An 18,580-nucleotide genomic window follows, 5' to 3' on the forward strand; every position below is an offset into this window, starting at 1 on the left:
ACGACAACATTTTTGCAGGATAGTACCTTAGTGCCAACTTCCATCCAGAAAAATCAAGTTTCTGGTTGTTGATCTCCTTTCCATCCCTTTCTACTCATTTTTGTCTTGTTCTCACCATGCCTCCTTTTTCTTTCTTTCCTTCTCTATATGAGACTTCACCTACTCCCGCATCCATCGGGATCTTGTTCATCATTTCCTCCTCACAAAACCACCCCCTCAATCATAGCAAGTCAAAGAGTTCTTCCTCTCACTTGTGAAAGTATAGTGCTTTGCATTATCCCTTTAGGCAAAATTCGTCCCCATATAATAGTGCAGATGGTCGAACGAATTGCCTTCAGGATACAATGAAGCCCCAATATGCAGTAACAACATGAAATGGAAAGAAGGGAAGTACATTTGAAGGAGTCCAGATGCTTGAAGAGTCACAATCTGAAAAGATAAGGCAGTTACAACTCACAATAACGGCCCTTAAATTATTCTCCAAAGGTAGTACATTAAATTATGGTAATTAGATAAATCAAGAGATTCATCTAATTTAACTATATTGAATTACTATGGTCGCATTATATAATCAATACGCACCACTAGACCCATAATCCATGGCCAAACATCCCTAAAAGTCTATTGCAAGACTACAGTTAGTCACTTACAAATAAAAACTTCCCTCCTACCACCAATGTGCGACAGTACTTCCATAAGAAAATATTCCAACAATTTTAAACCAAGCTATAGCAATGTACCTGAGCAAAGAACGACTAGTCATGCAAGACATAATGGCATACGAAGCCATAATTGCTTGGCATATATTTGGTCGGAAATAAAACCCCAATATTTCATGAATTCCACACTTCATGAAAAATCTACTTGTTATTTGCATCTCTCATTAAAAATTCAATTTCTTTTCGCCTGACTTGGAATATAAGCTCACAAGGGTACATAATGAGACAAAGAGGAGAGGAGAACATGCAGAGGTAAAAACGCAGTGATCGTGCCAGAGGGTATTTGGGAGATGCTGATTAGGAAGATCTCAGTGGAACGGGAGTCAGTTGTAGCATGATGAAATAAAGAGAGGGAAGGAAACAAAGGTTAAAAAGATAAAACACAATAATGAGGGAAGAAGAGGTCAACTGCTAGTTACTTTGTTGGCCAGAAATTGGCAAAACAAAAGAAAATTTAAAAGGAATTTCCCCACAAAAAGTGACCTCTTGAAGTTACTTTCTCACAAAGATCCTTTCTATTATTAGAAGAGATGAATAGAAGGCAAAGGTGATTATGGAGATCTGGAGGTCCAAGTGAGGCATGGGTCCCTGATTTGAGTGAGAGTTCCCTTAGAAAATCCTTTCAGTTTCTAGAGCGCTGATGTTTCAGAAACGGAGAAATATGACCTTCATATCCATACTACAGTCTTCAGAAGCACAAACTCATTTGCCATAAACGCCAGATGATAACCTATTCAGCAAAGTTTCCACCAGTAGCAAACTAGCAATCGACACTTGAATGCTCAACTTTACAATCTCTACTCTCTAAATTTCTACTCTACAGCATGCAGAATTCCAAATCCCCCCCCCCCCCCCCAAAGAAAAAAGAATTCAATAAGAAAAGGTCAAGGAAACATGAAAGCATGTATTGATGCATTTCAGACACAACAAGACATGATCCTCTCATCCTCCTTGCCTCGCATAACATGAGCCTTAAGATTCTAGAACTTAGCAAGAAAATGCAGTAGAAGACGACAAATGCTTACGGTGTGGATGATATCAACAGCATTAGTATCTTAAACAAAGAAGTCAATAATCCAGTATGCCTCTCATGCCGAATCAAGTGCAGAACACCTGCACCATTAACAGATATATTTATCCATATAAAAATAGAAGAAAAAAAGACGAAAATTATTCAAGACAAAATATAAAGAGTTACTATGTTAGCAAACAAAAGCCAACAGAGAAAGTCTCCAACATAAAGAGTTCAAATCTTGTATATACCAGCATGAAGTTGCATGAGTATCTGCCCCAGAGAGCTTGAGAGTGCCATGTATGATCCACATTTAGCCGATTCCCTGTATTCTGCAACCTGCAGAGCAACAGAGGATGGCTCCTCCAGCAAGGAAGCAATAGCTGAGGCAGATACAAGGCGGACCTGGAGAGAACATAACATTGCATAGTTTAATAGCATACTTGTAAGAATAATATAGGGTTCCTGAAAATAATATGAATTGACAAACAGATGCCAAGAAACACAAGAATCATAAATACTCATAAGAAACAAGATTGCCAGGATCGCTCTTAGGGCCAATTAACAGAAAATTACTTGTAAGAAAATTTATATTGATAAAAGCAGCAATACCTTCAGGACTGGATCAAATAACAAGCAAGTCATCAAAGTCGCCTCATACTTCCTGTAACAGAGCAAGGAGTACCTTAAGGAAGGGATCAAAAATCTCTAAGAGCAAGCAATTCAAGAGTCAAAGTTAATCCACTCGCTTCATCATGTCTGCTAGGATAAATAAAAGACTTGAAAGAGGAATGGAAAGCAAAATGGCAAAACATACAAAAAAAAAGTGAACCAGCATGATTTTGCATATACTCATCAAAGAAGAAAAAAAACATTGATAATGATAATAAAATTAAATGGAAGGCGAACACAAGTATAAACTGAGAACAAGAGGAACCATGATATTCACCTCGGTTGAAGTACATCAGTAGTTGGCAAAAGCATAGTCCACTGGGCAATAAAAGCCTTTGGGTCAGCTTCGCAAAGATCCTGCAAACCAAATTCACGAAGCAAATAAAGTCAACATCTAGAAAGTGGTGACTAATCAAATTTAAGCTGAGTAATAAGCTAAAGCAAAATTTTGCATGACACAGATCTTTTTAATTTATCAGTTTCTATTCAGTAATTAATTCAACAAAAAAAAAAATCCTTGCAGAAGTAAAAGTTAAAACCCACCATTGACAAGCACTCAACTGCTGAATGAGCCATTTAATTTTTTAACGAAGAAACTACAATTAGTGGAAAATACATTATACTTTACTATAATATATTTCAGGAAACCAAGATTAGCCTATAGCATCTAACCAAACTGCTTGAAAAGGTCTAAAGCTGGGATTCAGATTCTTAAGGCTGCATTCTCCGCAAAATTAATGCTTATCCTAGAAGGAGATAGAGTCGGTTCTTTGTATTTATTGACATCTTTATGTTCTGAGCTCATTGGTGCAAGAGCCTGTAGAGCAAACTACACTGTAAAGATGTCAACATAAACATAAGAGCCAACATAAAGAATAAAGACATCTGCTTGACACTGTTTACACCTTGAGGAGATTGTCACTGGTGTAAGGCAATCTTAAGCAGCCTACATTTTAGCCAATTCTAAGATCACGATTACCCAAATTTGATATTTTCTAGGGAACAAATGCAACATCTCCTCTTGACCATCTAAAAGCATCCAGATCACAAAATATTTACTCAATAGTCTGATAAAAGTGTAGTGCATGTCTAAAAGAAATCCGAAAAGGACCCTTGCGTCATTACTGACAAAAGATTGTTGTCCCCATGCGTCTGCTTAAGCTACATATTTGGGGGGAAAGATTTTTTAGTCATAAATACCCACAAGCTCACAGAAAGTGGCATTCCCTTGGATAAAGAGCCAAGTCAATAAATAAAGATATATAACTAGCCATAGATTTGAAAAATACTGCTACGTCAAAAGGGGGGGGGGGGTCATAGTGCAAAAAGAAACTGCAAATCTAAAGGTTTGTGATAGATATAAGAGAATCATATTCCTCAACTTTTCACCTGTATGCAGTTTATTGCAGCAACTCTGGCCTTACAGCTGCGCACATTATCGAAATCTTTCAATGCACCCTCACCATCACTATAGTCAGAATCCGATGATGAAAATTCAAGTGGAGAAGAGTCGTGATCGGATGATGTTTCAGTTGTCTGAGATACTGTCTGCTGCAGAGAAGAACTTGTCCTTCTGCGCATATGTGGAGGCCTGTATGCAGCAACATCCTTTTTCATAGTTGCCCTCGAAGTAAACCTATGGCTCGAAGTACCTGAATCCTTATCTCTATGACAGGGAAAGAGGTTTGAATTATTCAAGCCATAAGCCAGAAATATTCTTAATGATGCCACAAAAGCTGCCAACTGCAAAAATGTTTGATGTCAAAATGTTAAACCAAGAGTGGAAGTTATAGAGTGAAATCTCACCCCTCCAGAAGAGAATTAATAACTTACATGATCTGAAAGAGAGCCTTTCCGATTTATAAGTACAAGGTGAAGGCAATGCAGGATTGCGGAATAAAACCTGAAAAACACTTCGGATGAGATTAAGGACTTCCAACCAACATATATTATAAAAGAGATTGCATCAAGATCTAGAAAACAAAAAGAACAAAAGCAAGAAGGGTAACAGGTAACCACAACCAAAATTGACACAATCAATCTCGATAGTCAATGCATTTAATGCAAGTATCTCATAGTCAAGAACTAACTAGAGAACTTCCATGTCTTTCTATGTTGGTGTATTAGAAATACACTGCCTTATTATTCATTCACTTTGTATGCATTTAATGCAACTCTTCACTAAAACATATTCCTATAGGTTAATTTTTTTTTTTTCTCCTTGATCTTTGCAAGGATCAAACACTAACAAAACACTATGGAGCAGATCGAGTATTTGATTAAAAAATAGTGGAAATGTAGTACCTTGACGAGACACCATCCTCTACAGGAAGCTTGGTCGCAAGTGCATCCATAACCTTCCTCATAACCTAATTTAAATTCAGAGAATAGACAAACTAAGTTGTCCAGTCAGATACACAATAAGAGATCAAGATAAGAACAATGCTCACCTCGATAACTGACTGCCATGTGTCTACAGGAAAAGAAGATCCAACTCTTGTGAATGCTTCACCAACCATAGAAAAGGCAGTTGCTTGAACTTTCCACAAACTAGCCTGTTGGGGTAATATCTTCCCAGAGTTATCATGGCACCTCAAGCGACCATTGGAGTAATAAGAGCCATTCAATTCAGAATGACAGCATACAACAATATGAAGGAGAAATTCCACCAGCTGGATGTTTTCTAAAATTGAAAATTTTCTAGGATCCATGTTGATCAGGTGCCTGAAATAATTCATGTCATACAAATGAAAACTGAAAGAGCATAAGCTGCTTAAGCAGCAACGGAGAAAATGACAACAGATCTTAGTAAAACTCTAAATTTTGACCGACCGAGAGTGAATGAGGCCAAGCAAGATTTCCACCAATCAGTGCAAAATTTGATACATCAAAAGCATAACTCTACACTTCAGGTCAAAAAAAAAATTCTAACCATGAATCTCTCTTCTATAAAATCCCATCAAAATTCTACTAGAATACTGTGTACTAGACAAAGCACCATTTGTGCAAGACGTTGCAGTTTGAAGTTCAGAATCATCTTATGGGACTTCAAGATTGGATGCAAAACACACTCTCAAATTGGTTCTAGATTAAGATGAAACAAGATTCACAATGGATTTCAGAATTTATCTATCCATCTGCTTAGCAATGTATTCTCAGCCACAAACCAAATTAAAGATATATTCAAACATTGAACTTGACAAGATTATGGCTGTAGCAGAGCTCCTCCATGCATATTCTAGTGCGAGCAGATTTCCAACCCACAAGGAAACATCAGCCAAACTGGGAGTTTATACCCACAAGAGAACCCCTAACCTCATGGGTAGGAGCTGAAGCTCTACCATTGAGCTCCCACGTGATTCCCACAATGAATAATGTTTTGCTACCAACTTTTGTCTCATGGAAAACAATATTTGTATAATCTACATATACATATTGCACACCTTCAAAGAACACATATTTCACTTTTGTTTTTATAGGATAACCCCCTCAATGCTCAAGCAATATAATAGTTTAGTACAAAAAGGACAACTATGTCTTTGCTAAAACTGGAAAGCAAGGGTGCTAATGAAACAAAGTACAGTCCAAGATCCAAAAACATTTTACATCCACCGGCTCCAAACTTGAAAATTCATCGAGGTCCATTTATAAGTCCAAAATGTATGAAGCTTTAAAAACCAATTTCAATTCAGGTCCTCAATTATTTGGATGTGGATCGAATGAGTGTCTGCTTCACCAAAGGTCCAATGTTGTGTACACGGAAGAAAGGGTGAAACCCAAATAATCGTTCTGATTATATAGCCACACATCTAATTCTACATTGAGCATGGTATTAATCTCAGCCGCATCACCACATCGGCACATCGTGACCCATATATAAGGCCGTAATAGCGACAAACCATCCACACTACCCGCGGAAATGATTCCGCAATAGTTACCCAGATCATGACCACATCAGAGGTTCAAAAACGTGGTATTCAGCAAATGAGAAACCAAACCAACACATGAAAATTGAAATGTGGTCGGGTACATGGAGCAGTACCCACTACTTGGAGAATGTTTTACTTTGGGGGCATAAAGTATCAAGGGTAACAAGTATGGCTAATACCCACAACAAAAAACATCTCTCATAAGATACAGTTCCATTTCCAATATGTTGAACTTGTCCGTAATGCAGTCCTGCACCAGTTGTAGTTTTATGTGATTGATGCGTACATTTTCCAGGCAAATTAACCAAGCACCCGCTCTCACTTACCCCTGAATGACAAGTACTTAATGAAAAAAAAAAAGAGTTCAAAGAAACAACACAAAAGATATTTTAACAGATAAATATCAATTTGGGACGTCGAACATAGATTCAGACTCAAGGAATCCCGACATAAATGTGACTTCAAAACACTTGGGTTGTTAACGTAAAAGCTCCAAAAAACTGAAGCTCTCTCTCTAACCATAAATCTAATAACAAGGACATGATGCAGATGATAGGTATAAAAAGATAAGGTAAAAGAAAAAAGAACGAGTGGGCCCTTGCTGTGCTCAATTTTGAATCCCATTCAGCTATCAATTCTATACCACCGACCACCTTAAGAAAAAGAACAAAGGGAAAACATAATTTCCAAGTTCCAGTTAGGAGGCCATACTCCCTAACAGAGCATCATATAGAGTCGTTTGAACTTTGAAGAGATACCTACTTCCAATCCCTTCATGCCAAAATATCATTGGTTTCAAGAAAAAAGGTTGTTTTCCAGCTTTGGAGATGCTTGTTAATACAAAACTCCTGAAACCCAAACCTCCAATTTTTGCTCTATAAACCAAAAGCAAGATAATCGCTTCTTTCCTCACCAAATTCTTCAACTAATCCAGATTATCAAGTCAGTATAATTCACAATCAACAATTAAAATCGTAAACCACCAGTCCATTCACAACCATAAGACTCAAGATATCCACTAAATTAAAAAAAAAACAAAAGAAAGAAACAGAGGAGATTATATCTCCTTGCCTCAATCTTCTAAAAGCCTAAAACCATCATCCAAGGTATCCAGTGAGTTTATTTCCAAGGTATCCAGTGAGTTTATTACTCAAAGATGCAACATTAAAGACACCCGTGATCCATCTCCGCCACCTAGTCCCATATTCCTTCAAAACTATGGTTCTATCAGGGGAACTCTAAAACGATAAGTCGTCTGCCTTTTGCAAATCTAAATAGAACATGAATGGCCTTCAATCCAGGGGCGGATTATAGAAGGGGTGGGTGGGGGCTTCCCATAACTGTATAAGATAAACTATGTAAATTGTAGTTCATGTCACAAAACAAATTGCGGCACAGTGGTAGTGATTAGTGAAGCAAGGTGTAAAAGGAAGTTTGAGCCTTAGAGGTTGCAAGTTCAAACCTTGCATCAACACATTTGGAATTTTTTGTTTTTTCTTCATTTTAAATGCTTTTCTTTTTTTCTTTTCATTCTTTCTTTTTTACTTCTTTCTTTCCTCTTCCCCTTTATCTTTGGCTTATATCAATTTGCCTAATTTAGAAAAATCTTTTCCATTGATTGTACTATCTTTTATTCTTCTTCTCTTAAAAACATTCATTTTTATTTAACTATAATAGTACTTATTTCCTCAAACTCATTCCTAACAATCATAAAATATAAGTTTATCTCTTTTTTTGTGACTTAAGAAAGCAATTTGGTATTTTATTTAGTTTTTTTACTAGAGTAATTTATTTAGTTGCTAATGAACTATACCTTCAATTTCTTAAAAAATTACTCAATTTCTTAAACATTTCATAATGGTCAAACAAATAAATGGAAACAATTTCTTAAAAATTGCACCTTTGAGATTTTGATTTATTACATTAGCTACAAGCTCTTTGTAGCCATTAATAATAGTATATTTATGTTTTGGTGTGTATTAGTGTTTTTATTCATCATTTAAAATTTTACACTAAAACTTTTATTTTATCAACTCGGCCCCTGTTAAATAGTTAGTTAAGATCTGCCACTGCTTCAATCCATCCTTCAAGCACTAACAATCACCTTGTTAGCTATAAGTCAGGCATCTAATATCTATATACCCTCTATAGCAGCACATTGTTCCAACTTCCAACAAAACCATGCTCGGTTGCATAATAAACAAAGTTACAAACACCAAAAAATTTAGCTCAAACTTGATAGAGAGGGCTTTCCTCCAAGTCCGAATCTTGACGCCAGTACCAAACTACCAATCCTATGAAATCTGACTTGTTGAATGGATACTGAGAAAGTGCTCTTAACTTACAAAATTACTTCTCTAATTACATTATATCAACAAAAGCAGACTGAAGGAGACTCCCTCAAACACAACATTTTAACAACTAATCAAAGACCAAGTCCATCACAAATTCACAACCTTTGGTTCCATATATCTACACATTCTCTTCAAAATAAAGTATATGTCACATTCACACTCTGAATATAGTGAAATAATATTCAATGAAAATGCATCAATAAACCAAAGAAGACGATAAAAGGGACAAACTGAAATGAAAGCAAGATCATAATTATGGGATAAAGAAAGTTACAAGTTCCATTAACAAGAAACCAACGGAGTCATCATCCCCATACAAAAGAAGGACAACAAAGTTCAAATCACAAATTATTCCAAAAGTAAATTGGATGATAGAATTTATCGCTTGAATGTTCTATAACACTACCGAGCCTTTAATTTTTGACAAGCAAGTATGCAAATTGCAAAGTTAAATTTGATAGTGCAAACAAAGATTACCTCAAACTCTCAACGCCTTAAACCCAAACAATTGACACAAGGACAAAATACCATTGTCAAGGTAAAATGACATAGCATGACAAAGAAGACTAATGTTTTAATACGTGCAAATCAACATCCTCGGGACATATTTCTATCAACCAAATATCTCATCGGAGTATAACATACTGATATCATCATGATATGTTAATGAACATGTTGAAGGAACATTCTTCCTAAATCCTAATAAGCATTAAAACCAGTGATCAAAGATGGATGAATGCTAAGCGATATTCATGTTTACGCCTCAGCCCAACAAAACCTGCAAACAGTTGGCAGAGGCTAGAGATTGATCCCAAGTAACAATAGAGTAAGAGAAGACCTACTCAAGCTGACTGAACTTCCAGCAGCACCTCCAACTCCATATACATCAAACTTCTAGAGGCTAAAACTCCCATCACAAAACTTAAAATAAGGTGATTCTAGAAATTATGGGACAAACCAACAGGCAGGGTGCAATAGATTCTGTTAGAGCTCGCAGCGGAAATTTGACTTCAACGGAAATGAGAACCTTGCAGACATGTTGACCAAAGTTGTGTCAGGAAATAAATTCCAACATTGTTTGTAATTACTAAATATTATCCCATGTTAGGTATTACATGAAAAATAAATGGAATTATGATTGGTTTAAACCTGGTCGAAGGGTACGTAGGCAGTCATTATCATAATGGTGCAACCGGATACGAATATCGCAATTAGTTCGTTCAAAATTTGAATGTTTTCACATTATTAAACGAGGTGGAGAATTGTAGGAATAAGTGTTATGTATTATTGGTTGTGAGATTAATTCTCTCCCTATTTTGTGGGAAATATTAATCATAGAGAAAGAGGAATTGTAGAAGTAAACAATATGCGTCATTGTTTTTTAGAGAACATTTCTTATTTAGCATTCCAAATTTAGCATTTGTGTGATTATATAATGCTTAGGTTGTAATGTAGAATTAATTAATTTATTCACATCAGAAAAGTTTAGTTTAAAAAATAAAAAAAAACCTCTTGCATTACATTTTTCTTAAACTAAACTTTTCTGATGTGAATAAATTAATTAATTCTACATTACAACCTAAGCATTATATAATCACACAAGTGCTAAATTTGGAATGCTAAATAAGAAATGTTCTCTAAAAAAACAATGACGCATATTGTTTACTCTCCTACAATTCCTCTTTCTCTATGATTAATACTTTCCCACAAAATAGGGAGAGAATTAATCTCACAACCAATAATACATAACACTTATTCCTACAATTCTCCACCTCGTTCAATAATGTGAAAACATTCAAATTTTGAACGAACTAATTGCGACATTCGTATCCGGTTGCACCATTATGATAATGACTGCCTACGTACCCTTCGACCAGGATCAACCCAATCGTAGTTCCATTTATTTTTCATGTAATACCTAACATGGGATAATATTTAGTAATTCCAAACAATGTTGGAATTTATTTCCTGACACAACTTTGGTCAACATGTCTGCAGGGTTCTCATTTGTGTGCACCTTTAATAGAGAAATATTGCCTTCTTCTATAACATCTCGCACAAAATGATATCTCACATCTATATGCTTGGTTCGAGCATGATGAACTTGGTTTTTAGCCAAATGAATTGCACTTTGGCTATCACAACTAAGATTCACACATTCCTGCTTCAACCCCAAATCATCTAGAAGTCCCCATAACCACAATGCTCCCTTAACTCCTTCTGCCTCGTCCTCTTTCATGAGTCCTTCTGTTTGCAAACAATCCCTGAGATTGTTCGTTATATTCTCTTCCATTACTAGACATCATTCCACTTGTAGCAACCTTTCGAAGGTCATCCGCTAAAAGTGACGTTCTAGTCTCATCCATGGTTAGAGTATCACCGACAAGCATCAATGTTTGAACCAGATTTCGTAGGACTTCGGTAATGAAAGTAATAACATGAGTGCTTGGTCTTCCTCATCTACCTTCACATCTATATCCTTTAAGTCTGATATAATCCTATCAAACTTATTGATATACTCTCGAATTGAGGTGCCTTCTTCCATCTTGCATGTATACAATTTTGATTTTAAGTAGATCCTGTTGGTTAGAGTTTTCGTCATGAAGTTTGTCTCTAACTTTGACCAAACACCAGCAGCCGTTGCTTCTTCATTCACCTAAGAATGCAACATCCCTCTCAAGGCATAAGATTATAGCCGCTCGTGCTTCAAGATCTAACTCTTCCCAATCCTCATCCTTTATGTCCTCGGGTTTTTGTTCTTTTCCTGCCAATGCCTTGTGCAACTTTTGTGATATGAGCAAATTTTTCATTTGCATCCTCCAATAGGAAAAATCATTTTTCCCATTGAATTTTTCAATTTCATATTTCCCAACTTTTACCGTTCTACTAGTAGATGCCATTATAAATAAAAAATATAAATTTAACCACTTAATATTTTGACGTTGGCTCTGATACCAATTGTTAGAGCTCGCAGTGCAAATTTGACTTCTACTAGATAATATGTAATTGATACCTCACAAATAAATAATATTTTAGGGATAAACAAACAACCACTATAAAGAAAATAAAAAATGTACGGTTATTTCACCAAATACCCCCGACAAATCAAAAAATTCACAATATACCCTCAATGTTTCAACAATTCACCATATACCCCTGACTTTTCATTTTTGTGCACCATATACCCTTTTTCTAACGGACGTTAGGCTGCCGTTTGCTTTATTTACAATTTTGCCATCATTATTCACTAACCCTAATTTAAACCCTAATCCCTAACATCTAAACCTAACCCTAAAATCCAAACCCTAACCCACCCCTCCCTACACCAGCCCCCACCCACCCAGCCCCCACCCTCCCCCTCCCCACCGCCGCAGCACGCTCCCTCTCCCCCCCCTCCACCGCCTCTACCGTCGCAAGCCTTGCAGCCCCTCCCCTACTCCCTCGCCGTCAATTTCTCGAAGGGTTGTAAAATCTCCGGTGAAGCAGCAAAGCAGCGACACAACGCGAGGAAGTAAAGCTCCGGCGAGCGAGAAAATCGATGGGGTGGGCGTTTAGCGTTCGAGGGGAGGGGTGGGATTTTTCGAAGGGTTGTAAAATCGGGGCTGGGAAATCGACGGGGTTGGGAAGTCGGTGGCTGGGAATCGGCGTTGAGGGTAGGGGGTGGGAAATCGTCGGGGAAATCAGCAGGGAATGGGTGAGGGGAAGCCGGCGGTGACAGACGCGCAGGCAGTGGGGAAGGCCGGCGGTGGGGGAGGCCGACGGTGGGGGAGGCCGGCGGTGGGGGAGGGGGAAGGGTAGGGGCTGGGGTGGGGTGGAGGGGAAGGGGTGGGGCTGCCAAAGAGGTAGGGTTAGGGTTAGGGTTAGGGTTTAGGGGAAGGATTAGGGTTGAATTAGGATTAAGGTTAGGTTAGATTAGGGTTAGGGTTTAATGATGGCAAAAACGTAAATAAAGCTAACGTTGGGTTAACGGAAGTTAAGAAAAGGGTATCTGGTGCACGTTTTCGAAAACTCAAGGGTATACGGTGAATTGTTGAAACATTGAGGGTATATTACAAGAGTTTTTTTTTTCTTAAACTAAACTTTTCTGATGTGAATAAATTAATTAATTCTACATTACAACCTAAGCATTATATAATCACACAAGTGCTAAATTTGGAATGTTAAATAAGAAATGTTCTCTAAAAAACAATGACGCATATTGTTTACTTTCCTACAATTCCTCTTTCTCTATGATTAATACTTTCCCACAAAATAGGGAGACAATTAATCTCACAACCAATAATACATAACACTTATTCCTACAGATTCTTCACGAGCACACCCTCCTAATCAACTAGCTTTCACCCGTTGTATAGAATCTAGAGCTTAGGAGCCATGCCGATAGCTCAAGCAAGATATAAGTTGCTTTCAGCCACTTCAGGAAACTATGCCTATTCTAAAAATGATATTGTGCTCCGAGGATCACGGTGCACACCATGCACCCAGTAAATTTGTTCTAGTTCTGATGAGTAAATTTTCTATTTCAACAAATGTTCATTTTAAGCATACTTTTCAGCAAAAAAGTATATTCTATTTTTCGTAAAAATTGTTCTATTTTCAATAAGTAAACGTTCTATTTCAACAAATGTTCGTTTTAAGCTTATTTTTCAGTAGAAAATTATGTTCTATTTTCGTGAAAATTGTTCTGCTTTTGATAAGCAAATGTTCTTTTTTAAAAATGTTTTTTTAAAACTTATTTTCCACCAAAAAAATATGTTCTATTTTCCTTGAATTTATGTTCTATTTTCCCTGAAAATATTTCTATTTTCCCTGAAATTATGTTCTATATTTGATAAGGATATGTTCGATTTAAGTAATTGAATTCTAGTAATGTTCCACTTCAATAATAAAATGTTCATTTTCGTAATTGGATTCTGGTAATGTTCCACTTCAACCGTCAAATGTTCTTTTTCGTAAATGAATTCTTGTAATGTTCCATTTCAACAGTAAAATGTTCCTTTTCGTAAGTGAATTTTTGTAATGTTCTACTTCAACAGTAAAATGTTAGTTATCGTATTCGTAAATGTTCTACTTTGTATTGTGGGAGTACAATTCTCAATGTACTCCAAAGAGAACAATGCACGCATTAGCCTAATTCTTCATGGCAGCTAAATAAACCATAAATGGAAATCACAATAAAAAATCCACAGCAACAAAAAAACCTTGTAGTTTCCAGACAATCCTTTGTAGCTTTGATGCCGATAGAATTTTCAGAGAAAAAACTTTGTCTTGCGGCATTTTCAATAAAAGTCTTCCCCATCTTGCTGAAGGACCCAAGCATCTCAGACCAAGCAGATGGACTCAGTTCAAGTGGAACACGAAGAGTAATGTTGTGGATCTACAACATATAAGAAGTATATGAAGTCACGCTAAACTCAATCAGAAAAGCTGCTGAAAGCAATTAAGTCATTAATGAGCTAAGCAACAAGATAAGCTCTCGACAAAAGCAACACATGTCAAAACAAAAACACATTTTGGAGTCTCATGCTTTCATTTATACTTTCACTCAGGTGTTTTAGAATTTATGTAAACTCCGACATGCCACATTATATTGCATTAACTTACCTTTTCATAGGTGTCCCCAATTACATGGCATGATTTTAATTTGGATGTGGGATATGGGACCATACTATTAATACACACTCTACTTTTACTCTCTCCACAATGTAACTATCTACAATCACCTCTATTTTTCTCTCCCCTCAGTATTGCATCTACATAAGAAGCATTTCTGAGGAGCATAATCCTCCTAATATTATGCAGGTAACATATGTTTCCATTAACATACTACATCAAAGCAAAGGGTCCTAACATGTTTATTTCATCAAAAATTGAGGACCTGGATGTAGCTCTTCAACTATCTCTAGCACATAAGAGAATGGCCACTGAATCCAAGTAATTTTTCCCCAACATGATCCAGCATTCAATCTCCTATTCGTACGTTATATTAGTTTTTTTTTTTCCAGACTTTCAAAAAGATCTACACAGAACTTTTCAGCCTTGTCATAGATGTAAGTCATCCTATACAGTCAAATTCCCAAGTTTTCGTATTGCTGATCGTGCATTGGCTTTCCTTCTGGTACACCTTCTTAAGTCCTTGTTCTCAATGGTACCCTCTTAGTATTGACTTTTCCCAAATGGTACACCTTAACTTTTCATGCTCAGCGATCTCCTCTTAGTATTGACTTTTTACTAAAATTAGTACTTCTATATGCTAGCTAATACTATAAGTCTATCATCACAAAAACCAAAAAAACCCATATCCAAGTTAATGAATCAGGTATAAAACTCATATTAACCTACTTCCAAATAAATAAAATATACTACAAAGCCCTGAAAACCCTTTATTACATTAATAAATTAACACAAACATCTAGAAAAAATTGTCTAAGGGACAAAGATATAGATATGAGCTACCCACAAAATATTAAATGAAAAGAATATGGTGGTTGATTAACTCTGAAGAAGACATAAATTGTCATATAACTATTACATACTAATAACAACTACGATACTTTTATATATGATGATTTATGTCTTCTTCACAATTAATCGACGATAAGATAATTTTCCCTTTTTTTTTGTTTCTTGATCAATATTTTGTGGGTAGATCATATTCATGACAAAATTTAGTAAAAAGTCAATACTAGGAGGTATTATTGAGAATGAAAACTTAAGAAGGTGTGGCATTGGGAAAAGTCAATACTAATAGGGTACCATTGAGAACGAAATTTAAGGTATACAATTGGTAAAAGTCAATACTACGAAGGTGCCATTGAGAATTTTCCTTCTTTTACATCTAAATCCCCTAGATATTTGAATGTGATCCTCTATATGACATAAGATTTGCTCGACATGTGCTGCACAGTTGCATACTGCAGCCATCTTGTCTGTGAGTAATTGGGAAAACGCCTGAAACTAGAGGATTTATCGATGTTTACATTCTTCAAAGCATAAGCCTAGTAAGAAATTTTGATAAAGCTACATTCTTCAAGAATACTCTCTGATACAGGTAGTCTCCCTAGTTGTTTGTGTCTTCCAGGCCCCTTAACTTTCTTTAGTTCATGTTTGCACAACATAGGTAGGTGATTCTATGAAAATTTTTTGCATCACATGATGTAAGCCAAAGAAAAGATAAACGAGATATTTAATATACATTTAAACTTTCCTCATGTTCATATTTATGGAGCACATAACAAAAATCTAATTTCCACCAGAGCTGATTAAACTCATTTGTCATAACTTCAACTAAATAACAGAAATGCTTATCACCATTTCCTTTGGTAACAACCCCTTTCCTCAAGCCAAGCCATAAGGTTATAACTTGTAAAGCCAAAATTCCAATTGACATACCCAACCTTTCTCAAAAAACTATAACTAATCCACAATAGAAACTAACGTGCAAATCAATCCATGATCACGAAATTACAAAGTTAAATACCAGATGACAAATGAGAGATAAAGCGCGCTCAGTGTCCTCATTCAGACAATGGCTTGAAGCCACCACATTTAGTAGATACATCAAATCAGCAGTGACCTGAAAAACAGTAACAATATACTTCATATTAAGCGTGTGTTCTCTTCACCAAAACTTATCTGAACTGAACTTACTAGACCTAAACTCAAACCTCGTGAGGTGGAAGGGACGGAGCAGCATCAACAAAGGAGTGAAAATGAGCAAATACGAGTTCGTCGAGCAACGGAAGAACACTAATCAAACTATTAATAGGATGACTTTGAGTTTCATCCCTTAAAGTCAGAAAAGCAGTCCTCCATGACCTAACTGACATAACTGAGTTACTCAATTCTGCTTCTCCAGCCATTCTACCAAATGTTACCCAATTGAATTTCTGAACTTATGTTTTGAGAATCATATAAGCATAACAATCAAATTTATATCATTCCTGCAACAAAATTTTTTTCTCAATTAGAATTTACAACAACATTGATAATTCAGCCAAGTGGGTTCAACTGAAAAACCCAAAAAAGTAAAATTCTTTTGAGCTTATCAATGTAAAATAAAATTTACCTCGAATTTGTGGAAGATCCAAGTTTTCGATCTTAAAAGCTTGTTTTTTATTTGCTCCTTATAAACCTTCTTCAAATTTATTAGAAAATCTGGGTTTCATTGACCCGCAATCCTTTTCTCTTGCTCTTATAACTTATTATCAGTTATACAAATTTGGGGAGGTAAATTGACGATGAAAATCTGAAATTGTGTGTGAAAAAAGCGGGAATGTTGAATTTGAGAGAGAGAGTTGCAGATTGTAATTAAGGGTTACAGCTTGATCTTATTTTCTTTTTCTTTCACCTTCTCTCTTTTCGTTCTCACTTTTTTCGATCAAGTTTTTTTAAACTTTTTTTTTTTTTTTTTAACATAAGTATTAGCAAAATTTGCCAAAAAAACCTTTTAAAAGTTCAATTTTGTGAAAAAAACCTTATAAAACATCCTTTGCGAAAACAAACAAAAAAGGTAAATTTTTTTTGCAAAATGAAACTTAATCTCATTTTCCGATGTTAACCATGCACTTTCCGACGTTGACCACTTTTATTACGCTTCTTCCTCCCCAATCACCGCCTAGCCACCACTACCAACACCTGCCGCCAGCCCCACTTCACCCCCACGGCCCCCAACCCCTCCCTCCACCCCCTCAGGCGGTAGCCCCCCGCCCCCGTACGTGGCAGCCCCACACCTTAGGGTGTGAATAAACAAGATTCTTGTACAAGACTCAGGGATATTCATCAACATTTTGGAGGGAGTCTGAGATTGAGTTTTTGAAATCAAAAACTCAACTAAAGACTCACTTTTGCAATAAAAACCTACCACTTTTTTTTAACTCCAATTTAACGGTAATATCTTGTTTCTTCTATAAATACTACGTATGTTGTTTCCAATTTTTTTATACTCTCCCAAATCTATCAAAGCATCTACATTCATCAACCTCCCCCAAATTTCTCTCTCCTCACCTCATTCGTCCACATCACTTATTTCCACTAACTTTATCACCCACCATCCCATTTCACAATTCCATATCTACATTCATTAACCTCCCCATTTACCTTCTATCTCCTACTTTTTCATACTCCACCTCCTTTTCTCTCTCCTCTTTCCATACTCCACCAATATTAATAAAATAATTTGATTCATTATATTAATTTTAGATAATATTAATAAAATCAAAATATAGTAATCATAATTAAATAATTACCTTCTAATTAATCGGATTTAATAGATAATTATATGACGTTAACAAAAACGCGTTATTTTTAATTCCAATAGTTTACCCATTTTTCCTTTGCGGTTTAATTTGACAATTACACTAATTGTTAAGAATAACAATGAATAAATACGCAAAAAAAAATCATTAATTCATTTTAAAACATAGATGAAATTTGGCTTTTGTTGGTAATTGGAATTTTGTTGGGAATTTGGCTTTTGTTCGTAATTTGCATTTTGTTGATATCTATTTCTATAATTAGGATGATTAGGATCCATAATCATCAAACAAGATTTATGAAATACTTAATGAAAAATTATGGATTTTTTCGGAGTAGATATATATTATATTGACTTTTTACCTTATTAAATATCAACTTTGATAATATTTAACTATTATTTTGTAAAGATAAATATCATCATTTTAATTGTTGTTGGTTAATCAATATTACATGTTTTGCTAATTTATAATTAAGGATACTGATAATCCACTAGGGGAAAAAAAAAGAAAGGGCTGCGCAGGAAGGGTTGCGCTTTTCCTAAAAGCGCAGCCCTACTAAGTGAAGGGCTGCGCTTTTTAAAAAAGCACAACCCTTCTTCTATGTAGGGCTGCGCTTTTGAAGAAAAGCGCAGCCCTT

General features: G+C 35.9%; 1 protein-coding gene across 2 annotated transcripts in view; it reads right to left on the minus strand.

Moving 5' to 3' along the window:
* LOC104884323 (hypothetical protein) overlaps positions 1-17,310 on the minus strand; it is a 38,280-nt gene extending 20,970 nt beyond the window's left edge. Inside the window, exons 1-12 of one of the 2 annotated variants that reach the window (XM_048639125.2) lie at positions 16,755-17,310; positions 16,354-16,629; positions 16,167-16,262; positions 13,888-14,063; positions 4,854-5,127; positions 4,708-4,772; positions 4,237-4,306; positions 3,793-4,146; positions 2,681-2,760; positions 2,344-2,416; positions 1,983-2,136; positions 1,745-1,832 (exon numbers count right to left, since the gene is read on the minus strand). In XM_048639125.2, coding sequence (XP_048495082.1) covers positions 1,745-1,832; positions 1,983-2,136; positions 2,344-2,416; positions 2,681-2,760; positions 3,793-4,146; positions 4,237-4,306; positions 4,708-4,772; positions 4,854-5,127; positions 13,888-14,063; positions 16,167-16,262; positions 16,354-16,548 — 1,625 coding nt within the window. In that variant the 5' untranslated portion in view covers positions 16,549-16,629; positions 16,755-17,310. The remainder of the gene's footprint in view (positions 1-1,744; positions 1,833-1,982; positions 2,137-2,343; positions 2,417-2,680; positions 2,761-3,792; positions 4,147-4,236; positions 4,307-4,707; positions 4,773-4,853; positions 5,128-13,887; positions 14,064-16,166; positions 16,263-16,353; positions 16,630-16,754) is intronic. The other variant, XM_010668959.4, reaches the window with a different exon arrangement.
* Positions 17,311-18,580: the final 1,270 nt, after the last annotated feature.

The sequence above is a fragment of the Beta vulgaris genome, chromosome 2 (genome assembly GCF_026745355.1).
Source record: "Beta vulgaris subsp. vulgaris cultivar EL10 chromosome 2, EL10.2, whole genome shotgun sequence".
NCBI classification, from domain to species: Eukaryota; Viridiplantae; Streptophyta; class Magnoliopsida; order Caryophyllales; family Amaranthaceae; genus Beta; species Beta vulgaris.